At 43.9% G+C, this 27,073-nt stretch overlaps 1 protein-coding gene across 1 annotated transcript; it reads left to right on the forward strand.

The window, feature by feature from the left end:
- On the forward strand, window positions 1-25,761 carry mettl15 (methyltransferase 15, mitochondrial 12S rRNA N4-cytidine). Its single transcript, XM_057020296.1, has 6 exons — window positions 1-108; window positions 1,092-1,337; window positions 14,294-14,430; window positions 18,960-19,151; window positions 19,826-20,004; window positions 24,992-25,761. The coding sequence occupies exons 1-6, from the start codon at window positions 34-36 to the stop codon at window positions 25,405-25,407; spliced, it is 1,245 nt and encodes a 414-aa protein (XP_056876276.1). The 5' UTR covers window positions 1-33; the 3' UTR covers window positions 25,408-25,761.
- The last annotated feature ends 1,312 nt before the right edge of the window (window positions 25,762-27,073 follow it).

The following is a 27,073-nucleotide window of genomic DNA, read 5'->3' on the forward strand; positions in this document are numbered from 1 at the left end:
GACGAGAGTCGCGCGTTCCGGGGGCGTGGCCAGATGCGGGGGCGTGGCCAGATGACGCAGCGGACGTGCTGCGGAGGAAGGCGGAGCGCTGCCAAATGGTCTACTGCGGTAAGCTACGGCGAAGTTCAGTCGACATTGGTCTGCAAAACAGTTCAATATGCTAGCGTTGTTACTGGTATTTCGTGTTTATGGCCATTGACCCGTCGATCGTGCGTGTAGCTTTGCGTGCGCCGTCATTAAACGTGTTGGCATAGCAACCATGGCGGTCCATCTCCAAGGCTGAGCATATGCCGTAACGGCTACACGTGATGGGGGCACTCCACTAGCTTGTCGCTAGATTACACCATTTTCCCTAGTCACTGAAATAATGATAATCCTGTCAGACACTTTAAACGCTACATCTTTAAAGTCACACCCGCGATAGAACACGTAGCAGTAGCAGCAGCGTGCAACATCGCCTTTAGCTCAACATAAAGGCATTCTTAGGTGATTGTTCACAATGCCAACATCTCCCTGTTACAGGTGTAGGATGTCCTTAACTGCTAACAACAACTTGTTACTGTCAGGTCACGCTTTGGTGGCCTATAAGCACAGCTGACTTAATAGCCTGCAGATTAGCAGCTAGCTGTTGTAAGGGTGAGAGGTCACACTTTAACCTTGGTGTAAAACAAAAGAGAACACCCAGGTCAAAAATGAAACCTAAATATGCAAAATTAATTATCCCGATCTTTCACCCTTGTAGACAAGTTGATAATGACCTTTAGAAAGTTTTAGTTTTATATTTTACTTGTATAGTTACAAAATCAATTAATCAGGTCTTATGAATAAATTATCATATCATGTCACAGTGGTATCATCCACATGCTCAAAAATTATGATTACGATCGGGCATCTAATTATGATTAGCATATTGCCCACTACAATATGACACTCCTGAGATAAATGATATGTGGTAGAGAAAGCATGTACACACATATGGCAGGCCTCAAGTCCTGGGTATTATTGATGCATATCAATGTAATTATGTGATATATTAGGCTCATAACCCCCCCTATCATTGGACTTCTTTAATACTACAATCTGTAACACAGATCAAAATCAAGATCATGCTTTTCCACCCCTCTCCACGCTGCTGTCTCCTGTGGAAAAGTCTGGCTGGCTGGAGAACATGGAGATCATGGCTGTCCAGTCTTCACTCTTCCTCAGTTTCTGCACATTCTGGTCCTGGTTCCCTGGATGGGTCCACGCGACTGCCTTCTGATTCAACTGATAAGGTTCCACACACTCCTGTCATGCTCAAAGAGGTCCTTCATTATTTGGACATCCAACAAGGTCAAGTAGGTAAACATGTTTGTTGTTCAGTCAAGTGAAGACTTTGTTGTTTTTGTTTGTAATGTTCTCTTAAAGAATGTTGAGGTCTCTGATCAGCGAACCCCTTAAATAAATCCTCTTGTTCTGGCTCCGATCCCTGCGGACGCCTGTGAGGATTTTCACCAACCATGTCTTCATACGTCATCCAGGATCTTCTCTGCATCACGTTTTAAAACCATCTTTAACCGAACAGACAGGAGCTTTTGCCAGCTGTGCATATTTCAGCGTGACACAAAGGGAAACAGTTCTTTACGTTACACTTATAAGATCCAGATTTTTCCACCAGTTCCAGTGATTCACTCTGTTGTCTGTGGTTTGCTGTGTATTCAGCAGTGAATTACCCTTAACACAGAGACAATAAACAAACATTTAGAATATTGAAGCATGTTGAGACTGTCAACACGTCTGATGTGTTGCTGAACGGAATCGAGGGCATTTATTACTCGTGTTCGTACAGGCATGTGATCACGTTCCATTTATGTAATCAGGCATCATTACTCCGTTTGCCTCGGTTGCTGTGGTAATGGTATGGACAAAATATACCCCTACAGTTTTTAAAATAACGTCAGAATAAATTACACGGCTATCTAAAGTTTTCACCACTTCTGTTGAGCCGTAATAACACCTTTCACACATTAGAAAATGCAATTACATTATTTTCATGAGCACATTTCTTGTATTTGTGTTTTTTTATGTCAGAGATCAGACTGTAAAATCCTCTTTCTTCAGAGAAACTAAGGCTTGTGTCACTATAAATGTGTGACAGATAAAAGCACAGAGGATTTGGACGGGCTGTTTGGCTTTCGGTTAATGTATGTGCTATCAGGACAGATGGGCATGAGTCAAAAGCCTTCTGGTGTGGCAGGCACTCATAGGACGGAAAAGTGATACCCCCCACCACCACCGCAAAATGCATGGTCAAGGCAGGTGGGGGCCACGGGTCAACAACTTAGTCAGGAATTGCGCCACTGTAAGGCTGTTGGCAGGACACAGGGTGCTGCGTCGCTCCTGTCTGAACTTTAGCACCTCTAAACTCCTCCGCTGTCCGCCCATTTGCCAACTGTCCCGAGACAGCTTGCCAATCAGATGCTATTAAAAACAGTTTGGTGGATTTTGTGGGTTTTTCTGTGCGCGCCCAGTCAGTTTCAGTGATGCTGTAAGTTAGCATTCAGATGTATATATTCTTTTGAATGTTGCTTCACTGCAGATGCTTATTGATACATTTACACATGGCACTTTTACAGTTTCTATATCCACATGGGATCTAATAGTAAACACATGCTTGGTTGTATCGTAATTCTGCCATTATTGTCCTGTAAAGCAGTCAGATCTACAGTGGTGAAATGATGGCGTCGTTAACAGCTCTGAGTAACGACGTCGAGCCTCACATGACCGACGGCAGCTGAAAACTCCGAGGTGAATAAATTGAATGGCTATCGTAAAATAATAACTGGCACAGAATTGCTCTTGTCAGCTGAAGCGGAGGGTATGAAAGGAGTACTTAAGCGATGATGGGTATCAGACCAAATACTGCAGTTAAACCAGAGTGTCTAAATGGGACTTTTCGGTGCCCTGGATCCTCCCACACAGGAAATGTGTACACAAGTAGTTACACGCTGATGGCAGACACTCGTATTTATGCAGTTTCGCCAATGGCCTTCGCACTTGTTAAATCTGGACTATTTTGTTTGAGGTGTTTAGAGGAGTGAGCTAAACTGTGACTGTAAACACGGGGAGATTTTTAATTCATAGTGAGCGTACCGAGGGTACGTGTACACATTCACAAAAGGATTTATCTGTGTTGAAGCCAGCGGAGGCTACGTGGAAAAGTTTCGGCACTTACTCAGAAATCTGTCAGAGTGATTCACGTCGGAGATATCAAAGTTTAAACCCTGAAGGAAGAGCTGATAACCTCACGGCCAGCCCCCACATGGAGAAATATAGTGACATCATTTTGGTCTTTTTTTTAAAATCTTTAAATCTATAGTTCTCAACTCAAAGAACTGTTCTTCAGGGGACAAAGCACAAGGACTCCTCCACTGGCCCAGCCTGCTTATGCAGAGGACCTCCTCTAGAATAGATTAATGAGCCGTCAGCTGAGTGTCCAGGGGAAAAACCCTGTGTTGCTGTAGAGGGAGAAATGAGCTGCCCACTCCTAACATTTCATTCTCAGCATACTCCCCCTTGTGGAATTCATGAAGCCATGAATGTTAATCCGTATTTTTGATCAAGCCTTTCAATAACGACGTATTTTTGGTGAGGTGCTGGAAAAAAAAACAACAACGGCATGACGACTTAATCGTGAACATTTTTGCAGCTCTCCATTTGGATTCAAAGCTGCTGGTCTCTCAGTCATGTCATTAGAACATGGGGGTTGTTAGCGAAGAGCTCGGACAGTAAATTGCAATAGCAATGTTGGAGTCGTGATGCACCCTAATACAGCAACAACTTTGATCAGCCTCTGAACCATCTATAGTTCACAGAATTTATTGGATACCCCACAAATATTGTTCACTTTGCTACCTCATGTCAAGTGTTCTCCCCAGAGATGGTCATAGTCGTTAACGTTAATGCAATTCTTCCACATTATGGATCTTTTGGAGGAAGGTAGCTCATTCATAATTAATCGATGTACAACAAATTTCAAGTACATTCCTCTGCACGGCTAATAAAGACATGAGAACCCTTCCACAAGCTCGTGAGGGCCATTTTCTTAAAATGTAACATTTTCTGTTGGCGGAGAAAACAAACAATTGCATCATTCCTAACTTTGTATTTTCAATTTTAATTGCAATTATCTGCATGTTTGTTTAAAGGAAAATAGTGTTTCTGTCATAATACCTGCATAAAACAAAGTTTACCTGTATTTGGAACAAAGTATTGTTTTCTCTGTGCTAAAATTGCCAACATGACCTAGTTTTTCTTTGCACCCTTTTTCTGGACCACAGAGTAGTGAAAGAGGAGGCTGGTAAATAATTGATCCTTGTAATTAAACACTCCAGCCAGGGATGCTGGAGCTGATTGACGGCCAGATATTAGGCCCTCGTCTCGTAAGGTTGCAGGCGTCGTCTGAGGTTATCAGTGGCCAGAAGAGTCTTTCTCCCTCCCTGCCTCATTACTTTCATGAGTAGACCATTTCTGAGTGAAGTGGTGGGTGGGGGTGTGGCGTGAAGACAGTTTGGGACTTCATTAGCCAAATGGGGTTCCACAAAAAACCAAATCATTCAGCCTAACGGGACAAGCTGTTTCTGTGCGTTTCACCTCGCCGTTCTGCAAAGATGTTAATGCCCTTAATGCTGCAAAAACATTGATTTATTAGGATAAATAAACACAAGTGGTGTATTTCTGGCTTAAGGGCCCCCATCTGCTCATGTGACATGTGAGCAAGTTTAAGGCTGCTGACTAAAAACTGCAGTCCGGAACGTAACCACAACTACAGTGATGCAGGTGTTGGTTGTTTTGTTTATATAGTCAGCGACTTCGGCATCTCAGATTGGTTGATTTGAAATTCAGCACGATCCCCGACTGGCCTCAGATATTTTGGGGGGGGGGTTTCTTTAAAAAAAAAAGAAGCTAAAATATCCCGAAGGCCAAACTTATTTGCAGTAATCATCCCTGTTGTTAAGGTGCTCTTAACCAGGCTATTTCCTTATTACTTCTCTGGCCAATGGAATTCTTTTCTTGGGAGTTGCATATCCTGTTTACTCCTGTTGATATTGCCCCCAAAGATGCAGCCTGTGCTCAAACATTTGAATTTGGTAATATTATCCTGTTGCTATCGTTATTATATCAATTTGTCCTGGCTTTTACAACCAAACAGACAATGATCTAACATTTTTTCTCCGTCATATTTTTTCATTGTTTCCCCCTATTGAGTAATTTATAATTTGTGATAATTTTCTATTAAAATTTTTATTGAAATAGTTTTTTTATTTTTTTTAAAGGAATGTCGATTACATTACTTCAGGGGCTCAGCCCTGCAGTGCAGGATGTTCTCTTACAAACACACTAAAATTCTGTGCTTTATTAATTTTTGATTAAATTTGTCACGTCATTGACACGCCACATGCAGATGTGAAGGAAAGCAGAGCGGCGCAGTAAGAAACTTCTTCTACATTCGATACACACTAATAACATCAAATAATCCATGCCATGGGGTTAAACCAGTGTAGAGTGTGCTGTTATTATTGGCAGCTGCATTTGCATATTCTTTTAATAACAGTCATTATAACTGTACATCTCTACACTCGCATACATCCAATATTCACCCATTTGGTGACAAAATAAAGCGGACCCCATCCTCACTGCAGAATTGATATAATTACAGCAGCATTTTATTGCAATATTTACATTTTCTCCTGTTGTGTGAGTGTGGCTATGCTAATGAGATGCATGCCCTGTGGACAGCTGGATTTAGATGACTCATTCCTGCAACACATCTTCAATTGGTGTTTGTGTGAGGCTGAACAGTATCTGTGGCCATCTTTTCCTAACCACATCCATCCCAATTAGACGATAAAATACTCTTTTCTTCTTGAAGCCGATATTTCCTTGCAGTTTTTATTGAATAGTTCCGCTGTTATGAAACTGAAAGTGGACGAAAATTTGACAGATGTTTTGAGATGTATTCTTTTATTTGGGCGTTGTCGGCGATAGTTTAGTCAGACATGTCAGATGTGCTTCCAGCTCTTTGCTTTACATTGTTTTACCAGAGATCTAATTTCCGCAGTAAAACCTGACCGCACTTATGAGATTCACTGCCAGCCATACTGTAAACAACAGAGATGTGTGGTGATTCATCTGTAAGCGGTGATGAAGAGGAAAGTGTTCTGTTCTGCAAACACGAGCCAGAATACACTTGTTTTCCCGTGTAATGTCATCAAAGGTGTGCCCCGCTGCACAAAGGCCATTTTCCAGCACTGCTTACACAGAGATCTCAAACAGCTGCACGTCAGATCTCAGCCGCGATTGTTGCTCTGAAATTGCAGCTGTGTTTGTGAATATGGGATTTGTACGCTTAAAAAGTAATGAAAAGCCATAACTGGCGAGGCGAAAACTGTCTTCGCACAGCTTGAAAGGGTAAAGATACGAGGCTGCGAGGTCAAAGCAGCCTTGTGTTGTCAATTACAACGTTCGGAACTGTTATGACCCACTCAGTTGCACAAACAAGGCAGAATAGTACTTTAATAAACATTCATATGTTCATCAAACAGCAATTGTTGTCATAAGCAGAAGGCTTCCCTCCACCAGTTAATGCATTGCCAAGAACTTTGCACAGAGTTCGATTTGTTGGGTCTAGCAGACGTGCAAGTCACCAGAAGACAAACGTTTTAACAGTTAATGGTCAAAATGAGAGAATGATGAGTGACATTAATATTTTTGGTCAAATATGATGGCGAGGGATGGTGCCAGCCAACTTTATCACCTCACAGTCTCACACTATCATGCATCACTCCATGACCCCTCCTCCCCCAGTGCCACCATTCCCTACTTTCTTTCATTTCATGTAGTATTGTCCAGCCGGTCTTCAGCCTACCGGAAGCGTCCTCTGAAATGCCCCTAGATGTGTTTCCCCTATTACCACCAGCCTTCCACCACACAGCCTTCATTTAGCTCAGCTCTTTTTTTCACGCTCCCTAATGGACTTGGCCCTATTCTTCTTTTGTTTTCTTTTAGAACCATGAAATTCACCTTCAGGAGAGAAGGCCGTCTACCGTGATGCTTCTTTACATTTCGTAAATATAGTTAGACCGTTCCGCCCCCTCTTTTCAGCCTCCCTTCAGTTTTTCTCTTGGGCTTTATACACTTTGCATTGTTTCTGTTGCACACTGGGCTGATGCTAGTGTCACACTTTAGATGAACCTTTGAGCGCAGTGAAGAAGAGCAATGAAGCATGTGATCATGTTGAATAGCTTTCCTGCATCATTTTTGACCTTATTTCGTATTTCCTGTTAAAACAAAGCAGTAGCCTTTTGGCATTTTTATCTCAGTTCCCCGTGTTTCATATGTTCTAACAGCCTGTCACTTCATTTGGTAAAATGGCTCATGGACCCGAATAATTGGTCTGCCTCTGGTTCAGTTTATGTTTACGCCGTTAGAATAAGACAGGAACCATGTTGTCTTGTGCTAGCTGAGTTTTTTTTTCTCAGAGACCTGTTGTCAGGAAACCTCGATTGCAGACAGAATGAATTCTCAATGACCCAGAGGTCAAAGCAAAAAAAAAGTCAGGATGTTTTTGGGCTGAGGACAGACTCATGGATGAAGGAAACGCTCCTGTGAATATCCATGGCCCTCGTGATCAGGAGGTATATCTAGAAGCTTGGTCACTGAATTGGCATATCTATCTATCTATCTATCTATCTATCTATCTATCTATCTATCTGTCTGTCTGTCTGTCTGTCTGTCTGCCTGTCTGTCTGTCTGTCTGTCTGTCTGTCTGTCTGTCTGTCTGTCTGCCTGTCTGCCTGTCTGTCTGTCTGTCTGTCTCTCTGTCTCTCTGTCTTTCCGTCCGTCCGTCCGTCTGTCTTCATATTTAAAGGCTGCGCTTATTAAAAGTTTGCGGACTGGACATGTCATGAAGGCTCACTCTGCTTTACCTTTTATGCAAAAACAAACCATTCCAGCAGAGAAAATTTAGCTCAGTAAATCTCTAACCTGCAAGACAAAACAGGGAGTTTGGCTGGTGGGGGTGGGCGGTGGGGGTGGGTGGTGGGGAATGGAGCGATGACTCATGCACACGGTTGAGGTCCCTCCCTTTCCATTTCTTTCAGTGTCCTCTCAGTCCCATACCTGCTGTCAATCATCGCCTTTCTGTCTTTTCCCCTGCAATTATTTACCTTCACTCCCAAAACAATGGATTTGAATGCCAGGTCGTAAAAAAGCCTCCTTGTTTTGGAACTTGGGTTGTTACTTGTTGCAGTGCAGGTGATGATCCTGTAAGTCTTGGATTTCAATTCAATGGCCCTTAAGTAGTTTTCTCTCATATACAGATTTGGAATATTTCTGTCTTTTGAACCCAGATTTACATTGAATTATGATTTTAACTTTGCCGGAAAACCAAATGAATCAGAGCTTTCTGTCACAACAAGAATGGTTAATGTGAATGTACAGAGCCACAAACACATCTGATCTTTGCCCCAACTTTGCCCTTGTGCAATAAATATTGAGTTATTGTCTCAGTTTTAGAGGACACACTAGTGCCTGCTGCCTGCTTCTCGAGGGATCTCTGCTCTGATGTTGGAACTCATCTCGGAACTCCACAATGTGGGTGGATGCTTGACATAGTCTTTATGAGCTTTATGGAGAGGTGGACAGTGACTGGGGTATTTCTCTGCATCCTGAGTTCTAGTGAATAACGGTAGATCTTTAAAATGGTGGTGAGACGGAACCTGACTGGGACTGAAGGTGTGGGAAATAAGATATAAGATTTTTAGTGTTAGCAGGGCTGCTCATTGCATTGTGCTGTAAAATCACCTTTCAAATACCTATAAATCAGGCTCCAGAAGAGGCAGCTCAGCAGAGGAAAAGTCCATATTGCGATGCAGATCTTACATTACTAGTGCTCTGTTCTTTTGGACTTTTTTCCCCAGATGTAACTTTGGAAGAGCTGGATTGTTGTTTACCCTGGAACAGCAGCAGCATTATGACAGACAAATACATCACAGCCTGTTGGGAGGGATAAAATTGGTTTGCATAGTCATAAAACACATGTTTTAAAGCCACCAAAATAAACAGAAAAGGAAGTTCACTGAAGGTTTTGTGAAAACTCCTCATTTAGGGGACAGAGTTGGTGGTTGTGCATGTAACTAAGATCATAATCAAAACGTTAGATTTCAGAAAAGCGTACCTTTAATATTGCAACGAGATGAAGGGGAGCAGCATATTCACATATGCCAGTGTTTTCTTTTGCGGAGTGTTGTGAGAGACCTGGGTTTTCCAGGATCAGCACCTTGGACAGAGATCGCACCATCCTTTATTTACAAAAAAAAGCCCTTTTAGCCAAAGCAGAATATCTTTAAGCACCTCCTAAAATACAAATGCAAATTAAGAGGGGGAACAAGACACCACATTCTTTTATTTAAAATTTGAGATTTCTCAAAGCGTGTAGTCATCCATCCTGACTTTGGTTTGAAGTTTTCTCCCTGTGACAGCAAATCCTCTAAATGAAGAATTTCTGCCACTGTTTGGGGCAGACAAATTTTTCTCTCTCTTTCTCCCTTTATTATGTTTTGTCATCTTTATGCTATTTATTCTTCTAGCACACAAAACTCTTAGCACTTTACTACTGTGGGAGAAGGTACATTTATTACAGGAAGCTCCATAAAGTCCGACCCTAGCAGAGATTTGGCATTTAAATGCACGGCCTCATGAATGGCAGCCCTATAGAATGGTTCTGGTGAAGTATGTTTACTGGGACCCTCACTGGTGGGCTTCTATAAACTCGTCTCTTGTTATCGACCTTTTAAATTCCAGTCTGCTCCCGTGTCCCATGTAGGGCTTTCTGCTATTCCCCATTTTCTATTAGGCCCTGCTCTGCCCTAACCTCCATATGGCCTTTTAACTGTCTTAAACAGCATTTGTGTTACAGGTGTCAGTATTTTTATATAGTGTCTTATAGAAGACTATAGAAGACCTGAATACTTGCCTTATCAATGCAAACATTTTTGCTGCTGTTTTTTCAAGTAGACCTATAAGTAACTTATTAACCTTTTATAACAGTAACTTTAAAGTGATGTGTACTCTGTCCTCCATTTGTTTTTGTGTTTTTATTATATAATGGTTGTGTTGTCACGAGCGTACGGCCAAGTGGAACATAAAGACACTTAACTCTGCCTATGTGTATCATAACAGACCAGATTGTGCCTGACATTTTCTATATATGGAGTTGGGAGACACTAACAACCAGGCTAGCCAGCCTCCTTAAATTGTTTAGATAGTTTTCCAGCATGTCCTCCCCCTCTGCTGTACTGGGAACACACTTAACTGTAGACCAATAGCCCATGTCTTCTTGCAGCCAATCCTAATAAGGGATGACTCTCTTTAAAAAATTTCTAAGTGGAATACGTGCGTGTGTGTGTGTGTGTGTGAAAGACTTGGTCAACAAGTTCCCATGGTTGAAAATTGAATATGAGATGTTCCATGACTGACACGGATCAGCTACCAGACTGTTGGTTCCAAGCCTGCTCAGATGATAAAAACGGTGATGACCTAATAAACTGATGTAATGTCGTCGGTGCTGACTGGTACCAGTTGGTTAAGTAGATTTTTCGGTCAGACCCGGAACACATTTCTTTTGTTGGGATGGGGATGGGAAGCGGACGCTGAGTGCTGGTGCTTTTCCCAGCAGGCACTTGGAGAGGGTTAGGGTTTGGCCACCCCATAATAGCATGACCTAAATACTGAACCATCCGATAGTGTTTATAATACCTTAACTTTGGGCAAATTGTTGGAGGGTTAAGCAACACTTCCTGTCTTTAGATCACTGCACTGACTGGTCTCTCTCCAAATGATTTATCCGTTTATTACCGGCAAATAATCTGTGTGAAAAACCTTTTTTATATCAAAAGTGTGTGATCACCAGTGAAATTAGAACTCACAGGTATGTATTTTGTGCACATCCATGTTCATATGTTTGCAGCACCACCAGATGTGTCAACACTTGGCTTGAGTAAACACAATATCTGCTGGTTATTAGTTTGTTCTGAATTCTAATATCAAGTGACATTTACAACAAAAAGAATATTTCAGGTGCTGTCAGACTTCTGAAAAAACCATCCCTGTATTAGAAGTGCCTCTGATCTTTGTTGATTATTACTAATTTCTTTTGTCGTGGCCCACAAACTCCAAACGGGCACTTTTGGAGGCAAATGATGTTTTTACACGCATGGACGTGTCTTGTCCTAACTAGCTCAAATACCTCTTCAAGCACCCTTTATTCAAACTAGAGCAACCTGCGCTGAATAGATGGAGGAATGAAAGTATTTGTCCCAACTCTGCGGCATTCCTTCAACAAAAGGGAGATTACCTTAACATACAGACAGGCTTTCGGAATGAGCCCACTGGCAAAGAGCTTTGTCAACAAAATTTCTGCTCCTGGATCAGTCGTTCGCGCTCCCCGTCTTCCTTATTTCAGGGAAAAAGGTATGTTTCAGTAAGACAATGCCTTCTCCGTGGACATTGACAGAGTAATTGCAGGAATCTTTCATGCCTTTTTAAATTTGTCAGCTCTCATCGGCCATCTGTTTCGTGCTCTCTACCCCCAACGGCGTTCTCCTTGCTTCATGCCAAATGCATATGCCTCTTGCATTTGTATAATTAACTGTTGGGAGGTGAAACTTACTTTACACCCCCTCGACATTCAGAGGAAAGCTCTGGAGACCAACCTGAGAGACTTAGTTACATGTGCGGCGTGTGTATGACTGCTAAAACGTCATTTTATCGAAATGATTTTGGTGACACTGTGAGACGAGCTGCAGGTTGGAATGGGAGGATTGTGTTACACGGGGCACAAAAGCGAAGGCCCAGTCTGCAGACAGTCTGCACTCCTCTCCTCTGACTTTGAATCACAACCTCCGTCTTCCATCTGTTCGTCCTCTCAGTCCGCAGAACCGCACTATCACGCCTTGAACTTTGTGTGACAGAGGAAGAAATGCAAACCGGTTACCTCCGCACTTGCCATGGCAACGGACGCGACAAGAAAAGCGATCCCATACCTGTGTATCTGTCTCCCTAATGGTCTGTGTGTTAGTGAAACAAGATCTGTAAAAACTCCCCTCAGTGACACTTTAGATCCCCCACTGTAACTGACCTGGGCTGGGGAGTCACAAGTAGGATTTAGGTGCTTGCTTGGCCTTCTCTGAGGTTCATGTTTCCCTTTTCCTAATGAATTATCTTTAAAAAGGCTTGAGTTGAGGTCTCTCTCTTGTCCTCCATCTGTTCCAGGTGTTAATCCCTCTTTCATTTTAGTTTGTACAATCTCTCTCATGCCAACAAATTTACATTTTCCTCACCCAAATAGATCCTTTTTGATGTCCCCCCCTTTCCCGTGTAGTCCGTGAAACAACAGCCTGTATGTGTTTTGCTGTGCCCTTTGAGAAGAAATGCGGTTATTGATAATGCAGGGGGTTGATTGCTGAAGTGTCTGGCTTTATAGCACCTTACAGCCTGGTGATGGACTGCACCAGTCAGACCTCTCCTAACTCTCCTATTCCCTCTGCTGGGAAAGGCAGATATTACACACAGCGAACGGTCTCAACCACAGTCGACCCCCTATGCTGGATTTAAGTAACGTGTTTAGAGTCAAACATGACCGCTTGTTTTCTTCTTCTCCTCCGCTCCGCTGCTCGCCAAACCTACTGTAGGTGAGAGCCCAGCTGACACCCATCTGCATGAAATATCAATGGGAATGACTCATTTCTGCGTTTGGTGTAAGTCACAAATCACAAATGCCAAACCCATTATGACCAGTCTTTTCAAGAAGTGTTTTTTTTTTTTTAAATCCATGGGGCATTTAAAAAAAACCAAAAAACATCTGACTTCAGGACTTTTGGAAAAGCTTGTTTTTCCTCAGGGTGAGAAGAGTAGATTTTCAATTTAGCATATGAGTGACTTTGTAAACATCCAATTGTGCAGCTGCGATTGCACCCGCTTTAACCTGGAGTGCACATGTAGGAGTGTGGAGGGTGAGACCTGCGGTCAACGTCACGAAGGAGGAAGCGTGTGTGCGCTCACTGCGGCAGGGATTCAAACGTGAACAAAACTAGTTGATTCCTAAGCAACTGACTTTGCAAACACTGAGCATCGGCTGGCACTTCGTACGGCTGGCAAAAATAAGCTCCGTCTCCGTGGTGGGGCTTTTTTTGGCCCCAGCTTCCTCAAAATGTGACAAGAGATTGTTGTGACAAGTGCGGCACAGTCTAGTGGAGGACTAGCTTATCTCCTGGTTGCTTGTTTGGACTTTTTTGACAAACGACAAGCCGACTTTGCCGCATGTGTTTCTGTTTTCATTTTCCTTTTTTCATGTATTGAATAGCACAACAGGCAAGTTCATTATGCGTGTGACTCATCCCACTAGCCCACACCCCCTCCCCATCTGCTGCTGTGCGCTGGAAAGGAGAGGGAACCGCCATTGATCACTTCTTCCCTCTCACATGCACGTACACACCCCCACCTTCAACGCCACTATCGATTGACATGCCTAATGTTTTTGTGGAGGACTAGTTGGCATTTCCTCTCGTGTCATATTACATCTGTTTTCTGCCATTTTGTGACAAAATCATAGATCACATTGTCATAAAAAAAAAAAAAAATCCAAAGGAAGAGAAGTGCATTCCAACTAGTTATTTAAATAATTTCAGATGGAACTGCCAGTACTGGGTTATGGTTTTCTTCATTCAGGAAATGCAGATTTGTTTTGACAGAAGCTTATCCATGAACAATAGCTGAGTTTAGACAGAAAACGGTGACGGAGTGACATTTGGACACATTTCAGGATGTTTCTTCAGAAAACATTAACCCACACCCTCCTTTTGTTACAATAAGCATTTATTGACCATTATCCACACATGCTAAGTATAATCAATATGAGATTTATATTGTTGTGTTCTTACCTTTATGTTTATTATGTGTCATTGATCAATGATGTGTTTTTGAAAAGCTTTCATATTATCATTAGATATGTATTGATTCTTAAACTTGGTGGTTAAACTGTCGTCCAGAGTTTGCCAATAAGGAAAGTGATAAAACACAATATGGGGGCAGCTCCCAAAAACAGGGGAAAAAAAGACTGATGATTTGTCAGTGCATTACTGTGACTTTAAACACTTAGAACTAACATTGTGATGACAGGAGGGTGATGATTAACAGTGTATATGAAGCCCCGGTGTGCAAGGAATGAGTTGTTTTTTGCCTTTCTCGCATGTAGGTGGTCCTGGACATGACATTTGGAGGTGGTGGTCATACCAAAGCAATACTGAGTATGGTTCCCGAAGTCCAAGTCCTGGCCTTAGACCGAGATCCCACAGCAATTTCCCTGGCTGAGAAGTTAGCCAAGGAAACCTCGTGAGTGATTAATTCCTTTTTTCTTTTTTTTTTAACTGGAACAAAAGTTAAAACTAATTTATAAACCATCTACACAAACCTGGTCTCCTATCATTTTGCCACTCGTTTCATAGTCTCGCAGGCCCGGCTGACGGTTTGAACACTGGAACATTGTTTAGGTTGTGGTCATTATTTCCTAAAAACATCCCGTCAGTTTGATATAGTATTGAATTCTCTCCGTGTTTCTCACTTGTTGTCTCAGACAGTTCAAATCTCGCCAGGATACACCCCGGCGTTTCACCACCCAATCACATTCCTTCCTTCTTCTTAACATAAAGCTTTTCTCCCCCCCTACGCAAAGCTGGTGGGCCCGGCATGTCATTTGTCAGAGTAAGGGCCCACGCCTGCACTGTGAGGGAGATGCTGTCTCCCACAAAGGATCTATAGGAAACCTGGTGGTGGGTGGGGGGAAGACAGAGAGAAGCCTAGAGAAGATGAGACAAAAAAGAATTAGAGAACAGGGAGACACACGGACAAATTGCCAGGGTGAGAGGGAGTGTGTGTGCATGAGCAGTGCGCGGGAGGATGAAAATGAGATGTTCCTAAGACCACGGCGTGGGAAGGAATCCTTTTACGTAGATTCTGGGGAAACCTCTCTCGTGGGAACCAGCCAAAGCAATGCGCCTGAGCGGGGAATGACAATTAAGGGAAGGAGAACATTGTATTCTGTCATCAGCAATATATCCGCGCTGTAAATTCTTCCTCGCCTACACACAACGCGAGTTGAGAGAAGCTAGTGAGATCTAGCAATTAACCAATATTATTGGAAGCCTGAGTAAAAGACCCTGGCAGCCTACGCAGTGCATCCACTCGGCTCGGTTGGAGGATTTACTTTCTGCTCTGCTCCCATGTTTTCAGAAAGGTGCAACCTCAATGCAAACTGTTGCGTGTTGGCAGGCTCCTTCCTCCTCTTTCCCATAACAAAAGGAACCCTTTTATCTCTTGATATGTTTAATAACAGCAACAATATGAAAATAGGCAAGCAGCAACCAGAGTTACATTCACCAGCTTGATTTCTTTATAGAAATTCCTTCATCTCGGTGTTCTTTAATTTCTCTGGCTGGTTGTTGCTATGGTTAGCCTGCTGAGCCTCGCTATTTGCTGCTTTTCGCCTTGTTGGTTGTTGCTAAGATGTCCCCGCGCCTCCAAAGCTCTGCAGCAATTGTAGCTCCAATAAATGGTTTTGAAACCAAGCATACACTTAAGGGTAATATTGGCTGAGGGCGATGCTCAGTGGGAGAGGCCGCTGAGCTTTTCTGTGGTTTGAAGGCAGACAGTTTCTCCAGTAATCATCCGAGTGCCACAATATTTAAACTTCTGGGCCAGCAGACACAAGTGCATCCGTCACACGCAGCATTCCTGAGCGACCTGACTGGATGCAGATAGAAGTGTCAACCGGCCGGCCAGACTGCAGGGTGATGGCTGCCTGGCTGACAATTTCCAAGCTTTAGCTGTCACTTACATACTCTACACTGACAAAAACAGTGCATTTAAATTCACCATTTTTGACCCTCCGGATTTCGCCGTCATAGCAAAAGTAGGAAATGACTTTCTCGAGCCGCAGAATATTCTCACCATTCCATCTGCGTGATTCCAAAGCCAGACAGAAACATCTCTCGTAAATACAGTTACGATACACTATGATGATTTATAATGTCTAGGGTCAGAAGCAGGGTAAGGTGACATAGAAATAATAACAGCTAATGGAAGCATTATTTTTTTTAACTGCAGCAGCAATACATACAAGCCTGTTGAATAATGTATGTTCACTCGCTCTCTGGGGCTGCGATTGTTGGGAAATAAACGCCATCTTATCATGAATGGAATGTCTAAATCAACGAAGGGCAGTAGCCTTCCCAGAATGGGATGACATTTAAGGCTTTCTGATCTGAGAAGCAGCTGATAAAATCTCTGGCCCAGAAGCAACTTCTGGGAGACGATATGCAGGCCACTTAAGTCATTTAAAACTCCACAGATTCTGCACTTTTAACACTGCATATACATGACCAGGGAAGCGTTTATTAACACATCTCCACGCAGGAAGTCACATTGTAAACAAAGCATATTTTTAAAGAGGGTCTCGAGCCTGCTGTTTCTCTGTATATAACCACTTTCTCCAATGGACTGTAGACATTTTCATCACTGCTCCCCTGCTGAAAGCAATCAATCAGCATCTTGTCTTAGGCTTCAGTGACGCAGGTAAAGGAACCGAACAGGTCACCACAAGGGAATATTTCAGGCTTGATTTGTGAAGGCTGCTGTGAAGGCTCTCACTGTCCTCACTGAGTGTACCCTGAGTCCAGACAGGGAAGGAATAAAAGCCGGGGCAAGGAATTATTCCCTAAAGAAATGGGTTTTGAAGTACAGGAGAATTTTGCTGCCACATTTTGGAAATAGGAAGAAGATTAATAATCTTGAAACATGAAAAGTTTTATCTTGCAACACAGGTCTGTGGTTAGAGTGGAATATACAGCATAAGAGCATGAAGATCAGCATTTTGTTTGAGCTCAAGGTGGAGACGTAACTGATTTGATTTGAGTGGAACTCAACATTTTCACGTTGAAACACACAATTGTCCTGCTATAAAATTAAAAAAAGCCCAACAGTCTGCGTGGTAGAGACAACCAGACACTTCAAACTGCACTGAAAAAGTAAATCCAAGTATTAATGTGCTTCCTGGAAAGCATTGACCATTTCATCTCGCTTTCCTGGAACGTGACAGGAAAGATGAGTCAAGCGTGGAAATGTGAGTGTTTGGGAAACAATCCACATTAGGCTATTTCAGGAAAAAATTAGCAAAGATGTCCCTCTTGTCAATATTGTGGAGTGATGAAACTATAAATAGCTGAGATCTCTGAAGCAATTATGAGCCCACACTCAGACCTCAGCACAAACATCACTGAAACTTGTCCTGTTTAATAATATAAGACCTTACATAAGCCATTTACATCTTCAACGCTCTTTCAAAGCCACATAAAGAAGTTAATAATTTACAGTTGTTATGTAACTGTTTTGCATATTTTTAAAACCTTCAGTGGGTTACAAAAACAACTTGTATATTTTGCTAACAGCTCGTTTTGAAAGGTGTGTTTATCCCGTTTCTGTACCCGTCAAGACGTAAAGTGAAATAATTCTGTGGTTCTGGAGGTTTAAAATAAAGTGTAGGAAAAGCCGCCTGATCACAGCAACAAAACCAAAGCAGTATTTCATGCACTTTTATTCCCAAATACGGGAATTTTCCTGCAACAAAGGTGGTGCAATGAGGTAAACGTTATAGTTGGAATTTATGGAAAGTGGCGACAACGTCATGCTTTTCACGGAAGGCCTGCTATCACGAGTGAGTCAGCCCCAAAACTAGGAGATCAATATGTGGTGGACAAATGTTTATATTGCGGCTGCTTGCCACAATTAAATGAACTTGTGGGAAACGCAGCACACTGTCCCACTTTGTTTGGGACACGTCAGGATCTCAGTAGGTCATCGGAAACATTAGAGAGAGTCCACACTGCAGGATCGTTGCCCTGAGGTTCAACTTTAGATTTAAAAGAAAGTTTCTTATCAAACTTCTTTAAATTAGACAGAAATCAACTTTTTGTGCCTTCAAATGTATGTCCAGTCATTATGGGTGGACATTTCAAAGATATCCCCTGAGGAGTTTTCTCGCCACTGCCCACGTCCAGACGAGACGAGTTTTACAATATTTTCTCCCTCCATTCAAGCAGCAGGGGACTCCACATGTAAGTAATGACTGCAGATTACATAACACGTGTTCCGTCTCCTACTAGATGGATTCCCCCGTCAGGATCTGTCATGTCATCTGCCATAAAAGCATCATTTATCTTTTGTCCCCACCACTGTTTTTCTGTCTGCCCTGAACAGACAGGGGCTCACCTACACTGCTTCTCCAGAGCCGCGCTGAGAGCAGCATCCCCACATTGGCTTGTGCACTGGGACCCCACTGGCTGTGTCAGCATGGGTCATAAACCCATTGTGATAAAGCTAAAGTCAGGAGAATGGAGGTGTTCATCTCTGTGGCAATGACACTTAGCCACTCGCAGAGCCTCCAACCCAGCCGCGTCCCAATAGTCTTAGACGGCCTCTGTGTCACCCTCCCTCTGGCGTGTATTCAGGAAGGTCCTGTGTGGGACGGGCTCATACTGTCAGCTTAAAAGTAGGAAAAAAATAACAGTTCACCAATACTGTAGCTTACCGTCTGAATGGATGGGTTGAATGCTAACCCCAGAAAGCCCACAGGATGTGGTTCCCCTCACACTGAAGAACTGGTGCCAAGCATCTAACGTGGTGCTGCTGTTTTATGATGGGCAGGTTTCAAACAGTAGTCTCAGGAAGAATCTGGACACTGCTATTAAAGTTTCTACTATATAAAGACGTAAACATGGTAGAATTAAAGTGGATTGGGCCGGACTGACGCTTATAAAAGCATCTCATTTTGGAAATGAATTCTCGGCTTCTGCTCATCTTTCCTGCAGCGGTCGCGTGACGCCGCTGCTCGGCCGTTTCAGCGAGCTGGAAGTCCTGCTGTCAGACCTGAAGGTGAAGCCAGGCAGCGTCGACGCTGTCCTCCTGGACGCTGGCTGCTCCTCCATGCAGATGGACCAGGCAGAAAGGGGATTTTCCCTCAGCAAGGACGGCCCTCTCGACATGAGAATGGACGGAGACAGGTGTGATTGACTGAAGAACAGACGTCCATTTGTCCTTTATAGTTGTTATTGTCATGAAACGTGTGTTGCTAATAATAGTGCTAAATGTTTTAGCTAAACCAGGCCATTTTGCTGAACTATTGTTGTTGTCCTAGTGTCAAAGGATCACTTTATTGAACCAAATATGTCCTGACATGTAGTCAAACTACAAACTACTCTTCAGCCCAGTATTCTGGCTGTTCGGCTCTTTTGTAAAGGTTTTATCTTTTCTTATGTATTTATACTGCTTGAGTTGGAGGTCGAAGCCCAGGTAGGAACAGTGGAACACAAACAGAAGGTCAGAGGCCAGTTTGAAAAATACTTCAAACGCGTTCATATAACAACATCAATAGAATTAATTTGGTAAAATGTCAACTTTATACTGAACAAAGAACTCTCGCAACTGGCTCTAAATGCTAATGGCAGATAGAATTTGCTTGGTAACTTTATCAGCATTTCCGGCACAGTATTTACTGATGTGTGAGCAAGAATAAGCACATTTTCAGCTGTCGCGCAAGCTGCGCTTCTCTTTATCCCTCGCCATCATTCTTTTCAGCTGGAAAGGTTTTCAGCTGTACCTCACAGTTGTCAGGATTTGCCACTGTCAGCAAGGACATGACGTCAAACAGCTTAATTGGGCTCTGTTTTGTGCGCAGGTATCCCGAAATGCCCTCTGCTGCTGACGTTGTGGACACCCTAGATCGACAGGCTCTTGCATCCATCCTGACTGCTTATGGGGAAGAGAGACATGCCAGGAAAATAGCTTCAGCCATCGTGGAGGCACGCCGTATCAGCCCCATCACCCGGACGCAGCAGCTGGCCAATGTGGTGGCAGGTAGCTCAACGCTTTGCCGATTCATTTCCTGCAGCGTTCTGCAAGCAGAGGAGGGATTACACAACATGAGCGACGTGGGAAAGATGTATTTGTCTGAGAAAACTGCACAGAATGTTGACCTCAGCCATAACTCCTCCCTGTTTTCGTTGCTCCACACCTTCCTTTAAAGTTCATAGAAAAATGAGCAGCAGCAGCAGGACGCTCAGCAAACATCCCCCGTGTCCCTTAACACACCCATGCACACACACCGGACACAAACGTAAACACCCACACGTGACACATTCGCACATAGAGTCGGTGTTGTATTGTTTGTCATGGCAGATTTTCTTTTTTGGGGGGGGGGCGATGCTGTTTAATAGTTATTACAGAGAGCAGCATGTGCGTCAGTGTTACCCTGGGAGAACAGGTGTGAGCGAGAGCAGCTGTGTAATCTTTTTTCAAGAGCAAAGCGAGTCGCCAACAATGTTTGTATTAGGAAATGAAATCTGAAAGGCCTCAATTTACCAAAATTGTCTGAATGTTCGGGAAGAAAAGGAGAAGCGACAACAGCGATCCTGCACGGACGCATTTTTTCAGCAGTTTTCAGAGACCAAAAAAAATCCTCAGTCACTGGTAACACTTGACATCCTGGTTGGGTTTATGGTTCTGGTATCAGTGGATTTCGATTAGTGTTAGGTTTATGCAGTCAGCCAAGGAGGATGCCATGTTTGTGTGATCTTATACATGCTATATGTAGAGTATAGGTGCATTTTGTTAGCATTTCAGAGAGAGAGAGAGAGAGAGAGAGAGAGAGAGTACAAGCTTACATTACAAAGCAGATTGCTTTATGATCAAGGCCCCTTGGATTTAAACTTCGGAAGATCAAAGTCCCCCCAGATCCCAGAACATTTCAAAAATTTAATCAGCTCTTTCTGGGCACGTTATCAGCATTTCCTCAAAATTTCATTAAAATCTATTCCTTACTTTTTTAGCTATTTCATATCATATAACCTTCTTGGCGGAGGTAATAATTGTAATCTGGATGTTTTCAGGGTCTGTCATGAGCGCAGGTCAGGTTAATTTAATCCTGAGTTATGTGTTGTGAAATACTTTCCTGCAGATCTGTCTTGAGCCATCAGGGTTTGTGTATTCATTCCACAGCTTTACAGTATGTGAAAACTTCCAGCAACTTCAGAATAAATTTTCATGTCATTCCAAAGCTTTTTATCCCGGAGAGGAATAAAATGAATTGGAATTACAAGCAGAGAAACGACATTGTCAAAACACCACTGCAGCAGAGATACTAACTCCAGAAACAATTCTATAAAAAATATGTAGAAGGAAACAAATGTCGCACAGCTGCAAACATTAGCGTGACTATAAACTGGTGATGGTTGCAGTTAGGACATCGAACCAGTGTCCTCCACCATCAAGACTCTGTTGACTAACGTTCACAGCGTCTCTGAAAGCATCTGTAGCTAATCCAGCTGGGGCGGCGTCTCACTGAGCTTCATTACATCCTGACTTGTGAGAACAGACTCGTCGGTGAGACGCTGCGGCTGGATGACGCAGCCTGTTCGTCTCTGCATGAACTGTGGCAGGCTGACCTTTCTATGGACCAGAACTCCATCGCTTGTCTTATGTGGCAAAGATCTTAATCAGGCAGGTCTCTCTTTGGCAACAGCTCATCAGGATCTGCTGATTTTGAGATGAAACCGGAACACGTGTCCACCCCAGCCAGCGCGTCGTCTCATCTGTTGGCGACCTCAAACCGATTCCTTTTCTGTTTCTTAAATTCTGCGACTGCGAGCAAACTCTTGTTCTTGTTCCTGTCTCCATATGGTATCGACTAAAAGAGGAGGATAGCAGGGACGACAGCAAGCGTTTAGTAATGCTAATCTGGTATTGTCTGTCGTGGCTCTCTCAACGGCCAATACATACTTTAAATATTGATACACGTGAATCTATAGGACGGTGGAGCGATGAATTAAAGAAAGAGGGAGAGAGGGAGCGTGTGGCTTGCTGAAGCCAGAACAGGGCTGGTCCTTGCTGTGCAGGCATTGTATTGATTGCAGAGTGAGTCACACCTTGAGCTGTTTAGTGCAGGAGGAGTGAAAATGTCACATCATTCACTTCTCTCCATGTTGCAGTTTCTCTGTTGGTCCGTGCAAGCTAATTGTTTTTCTCTTTAAGCTACGGTCAGCACAAACCTTTTAAACGCGCACAGAGGTATTAATGTAAATGCAATCCTCTCCACGCCTGAATGAATTATGCATTTCTGCGTGTTACTTGTGAACACCAGGCTGTTCTTTGGATTGCGGGGATGGGATGGATTATTTTGGGTAAGATTTAACTTGTATTTGTAACTCACGGAGCTTTGAGCTCATGAGAGACCTTCATCTGCTTCTATTTCAACCCACGTAAACACAACACGTCTTCTTCCCTCTTTGGCTCCTCCCACTGGTGACGCTCGTGTTACTTAAACCGTCTCCCCTGCTTTCATTGGCCTGTGTCGACTTGAGCTATTATTGGAGTCTCTTCATCGTGTGTTTTTTTCCCGGTACCTCCTATATTTGAAATATAAACTATCCTACTGTGTGTGATAATCCCCTGTCAATCACACAGCGGATCGGCTGGAAGTCTGAAGTAAACCCAACAGGATATCTTTTATTACCTTAAATAGCCCGAGAGGCTGCGTGTGTTGTGTGTTCGCTGGATTATAGACTGAAAGTCGACTTTCCAAACTCCATCAGTCCACACGAATCTTCAGGCTAATCAAACCTTTTATATAGTTTTGATAGAATTTTAAATCAAAGATTTCATTAAATTTGAGTTATTGACCCCAGATAAGCGGTAGAGGATGGATGGATGGATGGATGGGGGGTGGGTGGGTGGGTGGGTGGATGGATGGATGGATGGATGGATGTGGATGGGTGGGTGGGGGGGTGGATGGATGGATGGATGGATGGATGGATGGATGGACGGATGGATGGATGGATGGATGGATGGGGTGGGTGGGTGGGTGGGTGGATGGATGGATGGATGGATGATGGATGGGTGGGTGGTGGATGGGTGGATGGATGGATGGGTGGGTGGGTGGATGGACGGACGGACGGACGGATGGGTGGGTGGGTGGGTGGATGGATGGGTGGGTGGGTGGATGGATGGATGGATGGGGTGGGTGGGTGGGGGATGGATGGATGGATGGGTGGGTGGGTGGTGGATGGATGGGTGGGTGGATGGATGGATGGATGGATGGATGGATGGATGGATGGATGGATGGGTGGGTGGATGGATGGATGGGTGGATGGATGGAGTTCTTGACTCTAAGATATCTTCTTAAGTCTTCTCCTAAAAAGTGCAAACTAGGAACAACAATCAAGTTATAACTGGTCTTCGGGCATTTGTAGTCCCTCTGCAATTGAGTTAGAAATTGATGGTTTATGGATTTGTAATCGCTGTGCACATGTCGTGCACTCTGGCGTGTTTCTACCTCACCCAAACAGCTCAGGTTCAGTGGTTGGAGGTACCTCACCAACATCTGTTTTTCAGGGAGGATTCTCAGCTCTCCAGCTTCGGTTAATAGTTTGTTCTCTGGGTTGTGTAGTCTATATTTTAAAAAATGCTTTAAGCTGACGTGCTTCTTTCATGTTCTCCTGACCGGGGCAAAACAAGTATGTGAAATTCTTTCCCCAGTTCACTCGGTAATCACATCCGCAGACGGAGCGTTAGGAGGCTTAATGCATGGTCTGCTGGTGAATTAGCAGATAAGAGAGGGAGCGATAAGTGATCCCCAGCCCTTCACTCAGACCTCACGTCTGCACTCTAGATGGATGTAGAATGTGTAGGTCGGACCACTCGACCCTGGAGGTCATTCGGCGATTGTTTATGTCATCGTGATTTATGAAAATGAAAACTATGCAAGATGAGGAGGACTGGAGCACCAGCATTAAGGGCAAAGATGATGAGAGCGTGACTGAATACCAAATCCAGCAGCATGAAGCAGAAAATCGGTTTTAAATATGAACCTATTAAATCACTGTTGCCCAAATCCAGTCCTCGAGGCCCGTGGTACAGCCGGCATTTCTGTCCCACCAGGCAGGAAACACTTCCTCCAAGAAGAGTGGGACCCCAGGTGCAGAGAGGGCAGGAATGCCGGCAGGGCTGCACCCTTGAGGGATGGATTTGGGCACCGCTGCATTAAATAAAGCAACACTATATTCAAGTTATATCCGTGCAAAATCATTACTCTGCTGAACAAAGCCAGCAGTCATCATTGGGTTCAAAGTGGGTTTGCAGCATGACTGTAGTTTGTGCTGCTGAGGTGGCTCCGCCCAGGCCGACCGAGATGTTGCTTCTTTTTTCTTTGTATCGAGCAGTACGGGGGTCGGCTTTCATCTGTACAATCAACGTTTTACATTTCTTTGAACGTGAGCCAACGCCGAGGTTCCAGCGACCCCAGAAATCAGCCGGCCGCTTCCATCAGCAGCCACTTCGTTCCTGAGACAGATGACGTGATCATGAGGCGTTCAAGGACCCGTCTGAAATGTGTCAGATGCCTGGACAATCTTAAAAATAAAAACCTTTCCGAAATGATGGAACTGGAGCCACTTTCTCGGCGCAGGGGAAACTGGGCGAGTGCGCCGCCTCGTAACGAGGATCTCCACAGCACAAAAAAAACAACCTTCCAGTCCCGAAGGTCAAGGCAACAACAAAGGAGATGCTAATAGATTCCAGGAGGAAGCGGCCCACTCATGCCCCGACCACAATCAATGGCGCACCAACTTTGAGGTGGAAGTCGTCGTGGCTGATGACCTCGCCGGGTCCCTACACGCTTCCTCTCTTGCGTCACCAGATTCTGCTGCACGTCTAAAAACAGAACGATGGTGGAAAACAGGGCAACGGTGCATTAGGAAGCGCTCCAGCCCTCTGTTTTAATGTAATAACTGTAGAATTACAGATCTCAATTGGTTTCATTTTCTGATTTTGGCCATTTCTTTGTCTCCAGGGTCGCTACCCGCTGCCGTCGTATACGCACGCAAAGATCGCCTCAGCCGACGCGCCCACATCGCCACTAAGACTTTCCAAGCTTTGCGCATTTTCGTGAACGACGAGCTGAACGAGCTCCACGCGGGGCTGCGCGCCGCCAGGGAGGCGCTGCGGCCTGGGGGGCGTCTCTGCGTGATCACCTTTCACTCACTGGAAGACAGACTGGTCAAACGTTTCCTCCGGGGACACGACCTGTCTAATTTAGATCAGCAGCACTTCAGTCCCAGGGAACAAGGCCTTTGGAAGGAAAGAAGCGCGCCTGAAAATGCTCATTGGCTCCCACTGCGGAGGAAAGTGATCACCCCAGAGAAGGACGACGTCAAAGACAACCCAAGAGGACGTTCCGCCAAACTAAGGGCAGCACTCAGACGTTAATTAAAAGCTATTTAAAACCAGGGATCAGCTAGATTTAAATGTAATCTCGGCTGTTTCGTTCATTCTTCACTTTTAAAATAGGAATGATTTGGAATGAAAGTGATATTTCTCATGGTGTGAACGTGATACTGGAGTTGCTGTGGAACAAACCCACCTTGAACAGAATAATGGTCAGACTTTTTCTACTTGAGTGAATCTTTTTTTGATATTTGTTTGCCCTTTGGTATTATGGGATGGAAATAGATCCACTAATTGCTTTGTAAAACTGATCTCACATCAAAAGGAGCCACAGTTTGCACTGATTTTGTTAAAGGAGCTCCTTATATGTTATAATAAAATAGAAAACACCTTTTACCATTTGATGTCTGTGCTCTCACCACGCTCTACTGTACCAAGTAATTCCTCTAAAGAATGAATGACGCAAGTGTCGAAAATGGAGCTGAGTGAACTGTGTAGTTGTTCTGAACGTTCTCTCACCTTCATCTACTGTATAAGCAGATGAGGCGTTCTGATCTTTACTATTTGACTTTGACTAATTGTAATTGCTCCTTCAGCATTATTAACACTCCCCCCCCCCTCCCTCTTGTCTCACTTTACTGCACTCTAAATATACCTTCTTGTTACCTTGGAAACTAAATGGCGCAAGTAACATTTAACTGTCTAAAATTCTATGCTATTTTCATCCAAAATGAAGTGAAATTCATCGTGACTTTGGCCGTCCTTCCTGCTGACATCAGCCTGGCGACCTCTTAAAGAAATTGTTCAGGTGTTTGTAATTAATTCTATTGTGTCGCCACAGGAACTTTACAAAATGACAGACACACATATATGAGGCAAGTAAACGTCTCCTCGGGGTCTTCTGGCTGGTAACAAACTTCCTATCAGTAGAAAATTAAGATGTTTCAAAGTTGTCGTGAAAGGTTTGCCGCCCCCATAAGCGGTGGGAAAGGCTCAACGTGAAGCTCACATTCACGTTTAAAAACATTCCAAATAACTCATTTACAAGGAAATATTTAATTTAGGATTTAAGCGGGTGTAGACAAGAGGCTTCTGGTGAGAAGCAACAACCTGCATGTGGAGGGATGAGCAAACACGGCTCCGAACCGTTAAAAAAGCCAGGATTCTCTCCATAGCTGCGGTTGAAACCATTTAAGATTTCTTTGTTGAGACCTGTGGGCCATGCTGGACTCTAGGGAACTAGACCCAACGGTGCCAGGGGACAGCCATGTTTTTTAACCCCCTCCCACCAGAGGCTACGACGCGGGTTCCCACGATGGCACTGACACGATGGCTGAAGGCGCTGTCTGTTTTTGGGCTCACGCCCAGATCGGCCTCGGTTATGTCTGACCCCCTGACGGGCAGCGCGCAGGTCTACAGGCTGACCTGCTGTTGGCTCACCAAGCCTCAGGTTGGCGGTGCAACGCTCGCTTCCACCACACCCCCCCCAAAAAACTTCCTACCACACTGAGACAGAGCTGAACCTGGGGAGGCAGCTCCACCAGTAAAACATTGCAATGGAGGTGCTGAAACGATGTTACATGGACCAATCATAATATAGATAGTGGAAATGTTTCTCAAAGTCGTTCCTGGCATTGGGCATATGGTAAAATTAACCAAACCAGAGCGATCTCACTATGGGGGGGGGGGGATTAATCAGACCCTGTTG

The sequence above is a fragment of the Takifugu flavidus genome, chromosome 2, assembly GCF_003711565.1.
Source record: "Takifugu flavidus isolate HTHZ2018 chromosome 2, ASM371156v2, whole genome shotgun sequence".
NCBI lineage: Eukaryota > Metazoa > Chordata > Actinopteri > Tetraodontiformes > Tetraodontidae > Takifugu > Takifugu flavidus.

What these genes read in the sequence shown, in the direction of transcription:
- mettl15 (XM_057020296.1), top strand. Translation starts at nt 34, where the DNA reads ATGCGGGGGCGTGGCCAGATGACGCAGCGGACGTGCTGCGGAGGAAGG. An exon ending in CTGCCAAATGGTCTACTGCG is followed by an intron (nt 109 to 1,091) that starts GTAAGCTACGGC and finishes TCTGTAACACAG; the next exon opens with ATCAAAATCAAGATCATGCT. An exon ending in GCTGGCCAATGTGGTGGCAG is followed by an intron (nt 20,005 to 24,991) that starts GTAGCTCAACGC and finishes CTTTGTCTCCAG; the next exon opens with GGTCGCTACCCGCTGCCGTC.